Here is a 14,433-nt window from a genome sequence, read left to right as displayed (position 1 = left end):
AGTGTCACCTTCCCCTAGTGGAGAGTAGTCTCCATCAATTTGTGTCATCCCAACAGAGTTTGAAATTTAAGAGGGACCACACTAATGACTGCATTTGTTCTGTAGTGCAGCTCTGGGGCTAAGGCCTGGTTCAGGTCATCAGTCTAGCTTGGATGTCATTGCTTAATACCAAGCACAGATACTTTCTCTGAGTGTGAAAGTATTTGCTGCACCAAATAGCCATCTGGGCAGTGCTAAGTGGCATGCACATTTTTCTCTTGCCATAGTCCAACAAATCTTTATAAAAATCAGTCTCCTAGCAGAGATACTTATGTTCCAAACATAAGGGCTTCTCAGTTTGGATCCCATGTAAGGTGGTGCAGCTTAGACTTGACTCAGACCTCAGTAGGTGTGTGATGATCTGCCCTTACTGAAGTAAATGGGCCTTTATTCAGCTTTGTTTAAAGCCTATTTTCATAGATTTTCAGTTGTCAGCCACCCCAGGTACATGTGCTCAGTTATTTGTCAGGCCTCTTTCTTGAAGTGTAACAAATGCTTGCTTATTTACCTGTTGTTTAAGGCTGGTTTTAGCCAACTTTAATTTTCATGTTTAAACAATTTTTCAACATGTTGAAAAAGCTTGTGAAAATTTTATTGCAGCAAACTGCATTGCATTGGAGTGCCTACTACAATAACCCAGAGCACGTGAAACTTCTCATCAAACATGATTCAAATATTGGAATTCCTGATATTGAAGGAAAAATCCCACTTCACTGGGCAGCTAACAACAAGGACCCTAGTGCAATCCACACAGTGAAATGTATTCTGGTAAGAAAATCTGCAATGTATGTATATAACACTTTCTTTCCTTACTACTTTCCTCTGATATAAATATTTTTTTATTCTCATAAGATTTCTCATTTTGGTCCACTGACTCTTTGAGAATGAAATAATTTGCTTTTCCTAACATCCAGAACTTTGTAAGAAATAATTCTAAATATTTTTGCTGTCTCAAAAAGAGTTTTTTTGATTTCTATGGGTGAATATCTTTGCTTGAAGTCTTGTAAGGGGGGAGGAAAGACTTAAAAGTTTTCATGGATAAAATGGCCAGTCATATTGCTCATTTCAACTGCATTTTGCACACTGATTTCTTTCTTATGTGTCTTTCCTTCATTATTTAAAAGTTTATATCTAGTTATCTGTCTACTGGAAATTTTAGTTTAATTTGGTTTCTCAGGTTAGAATTCTGGTAAATATTTGATCAATTGTCAGTTAGCCCACAGTCAGTTTGCTGAAAGACTTTCTATGTGATTTTGTGTATCAATTCAGTATGGTTTCCTTGACAGCATATTTTCTCTTTCTGCAATGTTTGAGTTTATCTTCTGCAATGACAGTTATAATGGGTACAATGAAATCATATGATGAGCTTGATTTTTACCTTGATTTTTATTTTGTGGTAATTCCTGAGCTTCGCTAACATGGAAAGATACAGAAGTCTCAATTTAAATTTTCTGTCACATTGGAAGAATCTTCCTGAATCTTTGTCTTTCAAAGGTCTTTCAGAAGTAGACACATGATGATTGTACTTTAACTACAAGGACTTGTATGTCTGTCTGCCTGATTAGCTGGCAAGCTGAGAACTTAAATATGAAAATGAAAACTTTCTTTGCTTTTTTTTTCAAATGACACTGACAATCTTACAGTTACTGATACTTTTTTTACTATAATAAATAGTTTTAGAGAAGATTCCAGCATCAAAGAGATTGCATTTCTATAATACTGCTCTTTATTCAGTGTATTTGTAATTTGTATCCAGCGGTAAAACAATTTGTTACAAACAAAGTTTTGTCACAAACTTTGAATTTGTATATCTGCTTTTCTGCCACACTGGAGAAGTAAACTTACTGCAAAAAATATATGGATCTTTATATTTAACTACAGACTTTTTCAAACATTAGGTAGTCAAAAGACAAATACTTTTTAAAGTTGTGGTGTGTTTGGCTCAGACAAGAGCCTCACACACACCAAAAGCCACTCACTTACTTACCTACCCTCTTTCAAGGCAGAGAAAGTAGAAGGAAGGCAAGAAGTCTTGTGGATGAAGATAATGCCAGCCCGGTACAGAAAGCAAGAGCTGCATGCAGAAAAGGAAATTTATTCACTCTTCTCATCAGCAGGCAGATGTCAGCCACTTCTGGCAAAATGGAAAAAAAGCTTCAGCATGCTTAATCATGCTTGGGAAAACAAATGGTTAGCCATGAACATCCTTCCTGTCCCTGAGGTTTTTTGCTTAGCATGATATTATGTGGTATGATGTATTGTTTGGGTCAGTTTGTGTCAAATGTCCCAGCTGTGCCCTGTCTCTTGTCCACACTCAGCCCATTCACTGGGGTAAGCAGGGGAGCAGGATGTGAAAAAGAGGAATCCATGCTATTCCACAATAGCCAAAACATGGGAGTGTTATCAACAATTTTAATCACAAAGTCCAGTTGCTGCAAGGAAAATTAACTTCATCTCAGACAGACATACTACAAAATAGCAAAAATACTTGTGTCTTTACTGAAAGTGTTCTCAAAGATTCTCTTTAGGTAATCCAGAATCATGATCATGTCCAGGATTTTTGGTGGACTTTTTTGGTTTGTTTGTGTTTGTAGGTTTTTGATTTGGTTTTTTTTTAATCTGACAATTAAAAGAATCAGAGAATAGTTTGATTTGGTAGGAAACTTTTTAAGGTCATCTAGTTTAACCACCCTGACATGGGCAGGGTCATCTTCAACTATATCAGGTTGCTCAGGGCCCTGTCCAGCCCTTTGAACTCTCCCAGGAGTGGGGAATCCACAGCTTCTCTGGGCAACCTGTTCCAGTACCTCACCACCCTCACAGTAGAATTTCTTCCTAATATCAACTCTAAACCTACTCTCATTTCAAAATCATTCCCCCTTGTCCTGTCAGTATGTGCCTTTGTAAATAGTCCTTCTCCAGGTTTCTTGTAGGACCCCTTTAAATGCTGGAAGGCTGCTGTAAGGTCTTCCTGGAGCTTTCTCTTCAGCATGTGAGAACTCTCCCATCCTTTCTGCATAGGAGAGGTGCTCCATCCTCTAATGATCTTGGTGGCTCCTCTGGAATCACTCCAACAGGGGGATATCTTCCCTGTGCTGGGGACCCCGGAGCAGGATGAAGTACTCCAAGCGGAGTCTCAGGAGAGCAGAACAGAGGAGCAGAATCCTCACCCTCAACCTGCTGATCACACTGCTTTTGGTGCAGGCCAGGGCATGTTTGGCCTTCTGGGCCACAGACACACATTACAGGCTCATGTCCAGCCTCTCATCCTTTACCCAGCACCCCCAAGCCCTTCCTGGCAGGACTGTTCTTGGTCTCTTCATCCCCCAGCCTGTGTTAGTACGGGGGTTGCTCTGACCCTGGTGCAATTCCTTGCACTCGGCTTCATTGAACTTCATGAGTTTCCCATGGGCCAACTTCTACTTCTTGAGCTTGGCCAGGTCTCTCTGGATGGTATCCTATCCCTCAGGCTTGTCAGCTGCACCACCCAGCTTGGTGTCATCTGCAGACTTGCCGAGGGTGCACTCAATCCCTTCACTTGTGTCCTTAATGAATACATTAAATCTCACTGGTCACAGCACAGCCTCCTGAGGGACATCATCGTTTTCCATTGGGACATTGAGACAGTGACTACTGCTCTGGATGCAAGTGTCCAACCAATTCCTTATCCATCAAACAGCCCACCCATCAAATCTCTCCAATTTGTGGACAAGGATATTGCGGGAGACTGCATCAAAGGCTTTGCAGCAGTCCAGAAAAATAACATCCGTAGCCATTCCACTGATGTAGTCACTCCATCATAGAAGGTCACTGGGTTGGTCAGGCAGGGCTTGGTGACCACCAGGTCCAGTGACACATTCCCTCTGTTAGGGCTGTCTGTCACCTGTCTTGGGAAGTTATCCTGCATTCATCCCAGGCATCTCCTGGATTCCCTATAGCTCACTGTGCTGCTTCTCTGCAAATGACAAGGTGGTTGAAGTTCCCCAGCAGGACAAGAGCCTCCAGCACAATGCCTTCTGCAGCTGGAGCAGGAAGGCTTTATCAGGAGGCTCCCCTTGGTCAGGCAGCCTGTAGTAGACACTGACCACAGGGTTCCCTTTATTGCCTTGGTTTCTGATTCCTGCCTACAGGCTTTCTACCTGCTCATGGCTGTTCACCAGGGACAGCACGTTGCCTCTATCCATCTATTGTAAAGAGCAACCCCTTTGACCCTTCTTCCTGTCCTGTAGTAGCCTGTAGCCACACACCAGTCATGGATTCATCCCACCAAGTTTCAGTAGTGGCAACTGGGTCATCACTTTCTTCTGGAGGCTTCCAGCTCCTCCTGTTTGTTGCTCATGCTGGGTGCAGAGGTATAGAGGCACTTTGGCTGGGCTGAAAAGAGTGTATTCTTGATTTCATCTAGACTTTTTTATGCATCAGCTTAATTGTTTATATTGCAATATAGTTACATATATATGTGCTTAATAACAGAGTAAGTTAATAACAAGTTTAAATGAAAAAGTAATTTAGCTATGATGTAAAGTTGACGATAGAGGACTATTGTTATTAGGTAATCAATCTGTTGACTGAATTTTTTGTTCAGTATAAATACCTTTTTGTGCCGGTGGTAGTGCCCTGAGTTTAATTCTGTAGTAAAATCTTCTCTCCAAATTGAAATGTTTTTCTTACTTGTCTTGAAGTGACAGAGCTTCACAGCACAGACACAGCAGAGCTCACAGTCTTCCCCTCCTTTCTTAGCTGTTTTTTCCCATATTACCCAGTTCCAAGGCTATTGTCTAAGCATCATGTTTGATTCTCAGTCCTCTCTAGGCCTTCTAACTTTAGTTTTTCACATTCCATATTGTATTTCCAATGGATGTACCCATAGAGTGAAAGATTCTGTAATCTTGTGTTTTAAGGTATAATTGCATTTTTAAGTTTGCAAAAACACTGTCTTGTGGTGATAGCAGGATAAAAGACAAGTGTCTGTGTCACTGTTGCTTCCCCATTTTTAATCACATCCAACCAAACCATTTCTCTTCGCTTTCTCTAAGCATTTTGCCATTGCCCAGACAGCAATGAGGTATCAGTGTCTGCTTCCAGACCACCTTTAGTGTCTGCTGGCCAAGTTATGAAAAACAACACTGCTGTTGTTTCTCTCTTGTTATCTTTAACACTGTGGAAGAATTCCCCAGAAAATTATTTTTTCTCCACTTTGAATTCTCCAGTGCTGCTTTACAAAAACTTGACAAGAGTTTAGCTGCTGGTTTTATCGAGACCACAGTCTATGGTACTGAAAAATACTGTCTTGTTTTTCTGTACTCTGTCCTCTGGGTGTGGCCAAATATTGTCTTCTGTTTATAAATTCTTAAAATTAAGGATCATCTTTCTGTTTGGTATTTGTGTAGTACATAGTCCATTGGTATTGTCAAAATAAACAATAATGAAAAGAGCTGTGCTGAATGCTGAGAAAGTAGGTTGGGTGTGCAGGGGTGACAGCTGGGCACAAATTGGTTTTATCTGATACTGAAATCCATGAAATACTGCCAAAACTGAACTCAACATATGTAGAAAGTAAATATGTGAAGTAGAGAGAAACTCTAATCTGGAGATCCTCTCATGGTTCACTTCCTTTTCCACCTTTCCAGATTATGCTTGGTTACGTGAAAAACGTTGGGAAGATTTAAGGAGAAAAGAACAGCATAAGGTTCCATTATTATGATGGAAGCAACTGCTTAGTACTCTGTCTATTTTGTATCTCTTCTCTTTATTTATTCTTCATGGTAAGAGGCATGACATTTGTTTGTACCACACTTTCCATTATTGCTTACAATTCCATTGTTCTAATTGCCACAGAAAAATGCTTAGCTTCTGTTTCTTCTCTGTATTGTGCTTATAATATTAATACAGTATGACAGTTTAATTATAGCTAACCAAACCCACTTGAAATCTAAAGAAATTATACTTGTGAATGTAGGCAGAAACAGACTTAGAAAATTTTAATTTAGGTGGCCAAAAATTCAAAACACATGAATACTTTTAGATTAGAATACAAATAGTGGCTTTGTCACTGGAGAATCTGTACCATTTTGCAAAAATAACACTTTTGAGTATGGGGATGTTTCTTGGCAACATCAATGACTTTAAGCCAGGAGTTTAGGATTCATTTACTTAGGATGTTGTTGTGCCTCTGTAAGGCTTGAAAATTAGCTGTCAGGATTACATCAGCAAATTAGGAGTGATTTGTTTTCTTGTTTGTCCTTTTGTTCAAACACATTTTCTTCTGGTGGACTTAGAATTTCAGTAATAACTTCAGTGCCTATCATAATTCATGTTTAGCCACTCTTAAAAGTGATTCTCATAAAATGAATTTTTGCAGTAGGCTCTATGCTCCCCCTGCTGAGCTTTATGAATAGACAAAAAGTAAGCATATTATCAGTTAGCTTTCTCTTCAGAATTATTTAAGTTAGGGAGCAACATACAAGCTTTCACTGTAGTGGTTCAGGTAAATGCTTTTGAATGCTTGTCAAAAGAACTGTTATGCAGGCTTTGATTATTGTGTTTTGTGCATGTAATAATGTTAACTTTGATTGCATTTTTAGTTGAGAGTCATATTTATCAATTTTTATGTTTTTAATAGTTTATGGTTATTGTACTGATGACTACATATATTAGTGAGCTCCAATGTGTTTTATGTTAATTTTTGACTCTAACAAAGTATGGTTGATGGTACTGATATCTAATCTAAAACTGATGAAGTTTTTTGTCTGAGATGGGCAACTTAATTAGCATTTAATTAGCATTGGCAGATGTTATTACTCAGATACTGTACATCATCTTTGAAAAGGCATGGAGAACAGGAGGGGTGCCTGACGACTGGAGGAAAGCCAGTGTCAGTCCAGTGTCTTGAGAAAGGGCCAGAAGGACAATACAGGAAACCACAGATATCACCTCAATCCCTGGAAAGGTGATGGAACAACTCCTCCTGGATGTCATCTCTAAGCATGTGAAGGAAAATAAGGTTGTTAATAGTCAACATGGATTCACCAAGTGGAAATAGTGCTTGGCCAGTAAGAGAGTTTTCTGTGATGGCAGGACTAGCAGGGTAGATGAGGGAGGATCAGTGGGTGTTGTCTAACTTGACTTCAGCAAGGCTTGTGACACTGCTTCCCATGACATTGTCATAGGTGAGCTCAAGGAGGGTGGGTTCCCTCAGTGGGCAGCAGGTGGGTTGAGGACTGGCTGAATGTCAGAGCTCAGAGGGTTGTGATCAGTGGCACAGAGCCTGGTTACAGACCTGTATCTAGAAGTGTTTTCCAGAGGTCAGTAGTGGGCCCCTCTTTTTCCATTTATTTGTTAATAATCTGGATGAAGGGAAAGACTGTACCCTCAGCAGGTTTGCTGATGATAAAAAATTGGGAGGAGTGGCTGATACACCACCGTGGTGTGCTGCCAGTCAGTGGGACCTGGGTTGGGCAGAGAGTTGAGCAGAGAGGAGTCTCATCTAAGCTCAACGGGGGCAAATAGAGAGTCCTGCACAGGGGGAGAAACCACTCTGTGCACCAGTAGAAGGACCTGGGGCTCCTGAGGCACAACAGGCTGTCCATGAGGCAGCAGTGTGACCTGCAGGCCAAGAAGGCCATTGGTACCCTGGAGTGCATTAGGAAGAGCATTCCCAGCAGGTTGAGGAAGGTGATCTATCAACCTAGTGAGGATCAGCCTAGGGATCAACCCTAGTTAGGCAGCATTTGAAAATCTGTGTCCAGTTCTAGGCTCCCCAGTTCAAGAAAGGCCAGGAGTTAGTGAGGAGGATCCAGCTAAGTGCTATGAAGATGAGGAAGGGTCTGGAACATCTCTTTTATGAGGAAAGGCTGGGAGAGCTGGGACCAGTCAGCCTGGAGAAGACTGAGAGGGGATCTAATCAATGAGAAATACTTCAAGTGTGGATGTCAAGAGGATGGAGCCAGACACTTTTCAGTGGTGCTCAGCAACAGGATAAGGGGCAATGGGTACAAACTGAAACATGGAATTCCCATTTGGATATAAAGGAAGCATCTTTACTGAGATAAAAAGTGAGCATTGGAACAAGCTGCCTAGAGAGGTTATGGAGTCTTCTTCTCAGGAGATATTTGAAACCCACCTGGACTCAATTCTGTGCAAACTGCTGTGGTTGAACCTGCTGTTGTAGGGGGTTGGATTAGATGATCTCCAGAGATCGTTTCCAACACCAGCCATTCTGTGATTTACATACAGTGTGCAAAGTATGTAGCTCCTTAGATCTAGAAAACTTACATTAACCAAATATTAGGAGGTTTAACTTGGCACCGTAAGAAAGCAAACAATAAGAAACAAAGAATCAGGGCATTGCAGAGTTGAAGTTACTACTGCTGTATTAACTTAGCCAGATTGCACTTAGAAAGTATGGTGAAACATGACTCTAAATGTTTGGAGGGTTTTGAGGGTTTATTTATCCATTACATAGAAAATATAGATTGTACAACTTTGGTCAATTAGTATTTGCATAGAAACCATAATTCTGGAATTTTCTTTCTTCTTCTTGATTTATTGTTCTCGGTGTTAGAAATTTGTTTTCTGTGTTATAGTTACTACACATCAAGTAATGCAAATGCAAGTGATTCTGCAGCCAATTTGTGTACCTAGTGGAGCCAAAAGAAAAGATTGCAGTTAGTTTCATGAGAAAGGGGTCAGGAACTTGCTTTAACAGTTAACAAGCTGCACTTACCACAATTCCTTGCTCCTCTTTCATAAATGTATTGTGATATATAGTGTGACTCTGTATTTTCAGGAGGATTGCTTTTCTCACTTATTATGAGTTAAAATCCCCTCTAGTGTTGGAAGTTAAAAATCTCAGGACTACATTCCCTTTTAGTTCTGCACAGATGTCCCATAACTTCACTGATTTGTTCTGAATTCTTGGAGATAGAAAAGCAGACTCACTCCCTCTGATTTACTTAAACTCTTGTTTTGACAATCTGCTTCTACTCTAGATGATAAGTGTCCAGCATCCTGGGTTTCTACTGTATCATTGCTTACCACTTTTTAGTAATACCTCTTTTTTTCAGAAAAGTGATGTTTAAAGTTTGTGTTTCATGGGCCTTTATGATATTTGCCATTTGAAGATCTCTCAGATGCTAAGATGATGTTCATTTGTATCTGTTCTGGTCTTCTGCCTGAAAAAGAGTCAGGAAGAGAAATCTGTATAGAAAAACATTTGAGAGAGGAAATTATCACAATACAAAACTATATAGCTACGGACCTTATGTGAAAGTAATTTAGCATATTTTTAAAGAAAAAGTGATGAAAAGTCAAGTTATATTTATTAATGCCTGTGTTACATGATCAAGTGGCTAATCATGAAACTTTAAAAGACTTTCTAAATTCAGAATTAAGTAGAAGTAGATGCATTATTAGAAGTACTCTCTCACTTCTATCCTGTCAGCTGGATATGTCTACATATTTTCCTTTGAAAATACTTTAGGATATAAAACACTACAAGAATATTGTAGCAAAGCCATAAAATTAACTTGTGCAAAAAGGGAAGTGTTGTTGGAGAAAATCTGAAGATATATGTATATGTAATTTTCAACTTGTAAATCATGTAAGAATTTCTAGTTATTTTCATAAGAGCCAGAGTTAATCTTTTAAAGATCGGTTTAAGGAACCACATGCACAGCAGACTGGTAAAACTATGAGGTATGTACCAGGAATCTGGTCTTGTACAATAATTAAGTATAAAAAAGCATTCCATAAGAAATACTTGAAAGTAGCCTATACTGTAACAAAAGCATTTGGTTGTGGAGCTACATTCTGCTGGACAAGCACAGTGTATCTCTCTGAGAAAACACCTGTAAGGATTGTATAGGTTTTCTTTTCAATTTAAATATTCTTAAAATTTTTGTCGTTTCTTTTATTTTTAAAGGAAGCTGCACCTACAGAATCTCTGCTGAACTGGCAAGACTATGAAGGACGAACTCCTCTTCATTTTGCTGTTGCAGATGGGAATGTGGCAGTCGTGGATGTCCTGACCTCCTATGAAGGCTGCAATGTGACATCTTATGACAACTTGTTTCGAACTCCCCTCCACTGGGCAGCCTTACTTGGTAAACTGGACAGTGCTGAAGTCATTTAGTCATTAATTAACTGTACTGTTTAATCTTTGTCTCTGATTTTTATTTAATTCCAGCCTGTCAGTATGATAATTAATCTCTTAGAGCAATAAGAGTTTCTGCTCAACCAGGATTAGAAGTTTGTGTATAGATTGCTTATTTTAGCTTCAGATTCTCCAAAGCATTGTACAATGCATCACTTCAACAGGTTATATATGCTGATGATTTAAGAACAATTAGGGTATATTGAGATTGTTCTTGCATATTCAGCTTTGATCATAGGTTAAAAAAACCAGATGCTCTGGAGCAGTGGTGTCTGATGTGGGGTATGCACAACCCAGCGTGAAAGCAACACAATCTATGGGAGTGCATGAAGAAAATGCCAGAGTTCATTTTTTATCTGAAAAGATAACTTGACTAATATTTCACATAGAGATTTAAGCTAGTACCCTTGTTTGGTCCATATGTAAGATGGTCACATGGGGTTTGCAGGGTGCCTGGGGGAGCTGAGCTGCTCCACAATGCAGAGTGGTTGATGGTGGCATCATGAGTCACATGCTCACTTTCAGCCTACTGTGATGTTCTGCAGTTCGTGTCTGCCTGGTTAAGTGGATTTACGATTATTTTATCTAGTTTTTATTAAACTACCCTTCACAAACTAAATAAGGGGCTTAAGAAGATTCCCACAAAGAAAATGCAGATACTCTGATAATGCCAGCACAAGTAAACAACAAAAAATGGCAGAGTTGACACTTCTAGTATAAGCTCCTCATCAGACACGCCATGATAATCTAATCAGATCTGACAAGGAGTTTTATTTATATCAAGTTCTTCTCTGTTTAGATTTTTACCCTGCAACTCAGACACTCTGTAAATTGTAACCTTGCATACGTAAATTTTGATTTGTATTTACAAAAACTAGATCCTTGCAAAACAAGTTAAAACGGGATTAAATGTAAGTAGTCTAAATGCAAAGAAACACAACCGGTAAAATGATAGACACAAAAATAATATGATTTAGAAAATTTACCTCCTATTTCCATTCAGGAGGAAAAAATAACCACTGGATAAAAGAATCTTCCAACAGTCTCTCTCCCCTTTTAACTGGCTTCATCCCAATGATCCTTTGGGACACTGCAGACAAAGAATGCCAATATAAGAATCAGAATCAGATGTTCACTGGAGTGAGTTACTGCAACTCCAGTGGCAGTATACATGTAATTTGATTATGTTTATTAAAACAAAAAAAGAGGGAAGGGTGTTCTCGAATTTGTATATATGTAGGGATATTGAATTTTAACAGAAATTGTGAAGCATTTTAAGTGTCATAGGATCCATAGGATCAGCTTTCCAAAGAAATAGTCATTATCACTTGGTTCTGTCCAAGAAGCAAAATTTATTGTATTTTGAAATTGATTGTATTTGAGAGAAGTTTTGTCTGCTGGAAAAATGGATTGTCTAATCAATGTAGAATAAAGGAGGAAGATGTGCCAAGACCTCCAGACTATTTTGTGAACCTGATGAGGTCTCTAGTTGGCATATGCTCTTTGGGAATTTCTGGTTAGTAAATCATTATTAATTTTCAGGGTTATAGTTTTAAGTTGAAGGTAATGTTCTCTGTAGGTCTTAAAGACAGTGAGATGTTACTATATAGGTTAACAATAGGAGATTTAAAGCAGTGCCGGGATGCTGCCACAACTTTTCTTAGATGTGATGGATTGCATGTGACTACAACTTAAGGGCATTGCTGCTCCTCTTACCTTTTCTTTTTGCATAGATGAAAGTCTTACCACTTACATCTCTGCTAAAAGAAAGTACAACAGTAATGACAGTTCTTAACCCCAAGAAATGAGTTTTAACCTTTACATTAATGGCCAAGTGAGATGCACCTTTGCACCTATTTCTTTACTGTTGCACCCAATACAATTTTTTTTAACTCCCTCAAGCCTTATTCTCATAGATAATTTAGCTAGACCATGTCCTCATTATGGAGTTAGGTTCCCTTTTTCTGGTTGTCTGTCCTGAAAGTTCAGGAAACTTTTTTTTTCAGGCTCGGTACTCCTAAGGTTTTTCTGCTAGGATTTCACTCCAAAGCAACTTCTTCCAGTGAACCTCAATTTACTTCTTAGACTCTTCAGATGGGACTAGCATGGCAACATTATATCTCTCTTTTTTGTTTTGTTTTTTTTGGTTGTTGTTGTTGGAAGGGACAGAATAATGTGATGTTCTCTATCCAGCATTCTCTCTTAATAGCTAACAAGAAAGAGGAACCTTCCTGTACACCCCAAGGCCCCTAGAAAGAAAAAATGCTCACATAACTCTATATCCTTTTTGACCCAAGTTACCATTTTCTCCCATTTCTGATACTTCTGTACATATAAAGTCTCAAAGTGCCATTTCACAAAAGTGGGCTTGCCTAGTCCTCCATGTCTTAGGTTTTAAAGAGCTACAGAGCACAACTGTATCACAGCTTCATTCTGTAACTGTTGGTGTTTTCATTAAAAATAATCTACTGCTAGCAGGAAGGTTTAACTACCTTTTCATTTATTCTAAAGTCATTCATGACAACTGTGCAAAAGTAACAAGATGCAAAATTGATTGCTTTTCTGACATATGAGGTACTGGAGGTTTTCACCTGTAAAATCAGAGTGGTTTTATAGTATTGCTTGAAATACCAAATCATTAAGATACTCTGTGAGCTGCATATGCTGACAGGAACAAGTATATGAACGGACTGGTTCACTTTAGTGGCAATATACTGTATTTGTCTTTGTTTTCTTGTCTGTGAAGTGAATATAAAGTTTACTCATCCTCCAAAAGTGTTGTGATTTTAATCTCAAAATATTTTGATCTGTTTTTATGAAGGAGTTGTGTGTGAGCTTGTTTATAGCAGCTGGTAGTAGATTAGCCTCTGATTCTGCTATACATTCTCAGATGTAAGTTTTGGTTAAATAAAAACTAAGTGAAGAATTTACACTTGATTTCTGTAAAGCAATGTGATGTGTGATGAAATTGTCAACATTGATTTAGCTTGTCTTTTAATGCAGATGGACAAATGCTCATCATCATCAGCCTGTGCTCACTTTACTGTTTCTGACTGACCTGTCACTCAAGTGCAGCATCTCAATTGAGTTATTATTATAGGTTTTTTCTGAAAATATTCAACCACTTCATTATGAAGTTAATATCTTAGCTATCGGACCAGTTACTGCTGGTTTCTTTATTTAGGGAAAAGCTCCAGTGATTTCTTTTAAAAGAAATTTTGTATTTGTAAGTCATTCTGATTTATAGATGCCCCCCAAAAATGACAATACAGGGTAGGGCACTGGACCACTATTGGGAATAAAGTACATGCCAGACTTAATAGTTCAAATATCAAGTCTTATGTTTCTCTCTTACATTTAAACTATAATGGCTACAACACAAATATGTGACTATTTGTGAAATAGTTTAGGTTTTTCATTTGTCAGTGATGCGGTTTTTTTACCTTTTTCTTAACTAAGCTTTTTAGTGACTTTAAGATTTGATACCAATTTGTTTTTATTACATTATTTTTCTCAGGTCATGCACAGATTGTCCATCTCTTACTAGAAAGAAATAAGTTTGGAACTATCCCATCTGATAGTCAAGGTGCAACACCCCTACATTATGCAGCGCAGAGCAACTTTGCTGTAAGTAGAACATACCCTAAATGTGAAGTAAAGATATTTTGCTGAAATCTTTATAGTTTAGCAGAGTGTTTGAGTTGTTTTTGAAATCATATAAACACAGTGTTGTTGGCATGAGTTATTTCAGAGTTCTCCTATGTAATCTGATACAAATGTGGTTAATTTCAAACTATTAAAAGATAGATGTACAAAAACTAACTTTCTGTACCAAAAAAAGGCCCTTTGAGCTGTATGTTTGCATCACAAAACACAATAGTCATTCAGTTACTTCAACAGAAAGCAGAATGGCACCTACTATTTCACAGTGCTTTCAGGTTTTAGGGCTCATTATAATGAAGTCTAAGCAGTTATGAGGTATCTAGAGTAAGATGACCTGTAGGAGTATTTGCACAGCTGCTGCAGGACCAGTCAAACCAGTCTTTGCATTCAAGAAGGTAATTAATTTATAAATATTTGGCATTATGAATGAACTGTTGTCTCGTGAAGCACAGCTAAAGAGTTGAGTGCCTTTTGTCATAATTCTTCAGGAACACTATATTTTTAAAATTTTTATAAATATTTTTTAAACTCAGACAACAAAGAACATTGGTTTCTCAGACCGTTTAATTCTTATACTT

General features: G+C 38.4%; 1 protein-coding gene across 1 annotated transcript in view; it reads left to right on the top strand.

The window, feature by feature from the left end:
- The window catches only part of INVS (inversin), an 81,331-nt gene that overhangs the window by 34,987 nt on the left and 31,911 nt on the right, over window positions 1-14,433 (top strand). The window contains exons 4-6 of the mRNA XM_066560831.1: window positions 640-807; window positions 9,962-10,142; window positions 13,710-13,819. Coding sequence (XP_066416928.1) covers window positions 640-807; window positions 9,962-10,142; window positions 13,710-13,819 — 459 coding nt within the window. The remainder of the gene's footprint in view (window positions 1-639; window positions 808-9,961; window positions 10,143-13,709; window positions 13,820-14,433) is intronic.

Source organism: Molothrus aeneus, chromosome 1 (genome assembly GCF_037042795.1).
Source record: "Molothrus aeneus isolate 106 chromosome 1, BPBGC_Maene_1.0, whole genome shotgun sequence".
Taxonomy (NCBI): Eukaryota; Metazoa; Chordata; class Aves; order Passeriformes; family Icteridae; genus Molothrus; species Molothrus aeneus.
Note: the sequence above shows the minus strand (reverse complement) of the source record. Positions and strands in the feature narration are given on the sequence as shown.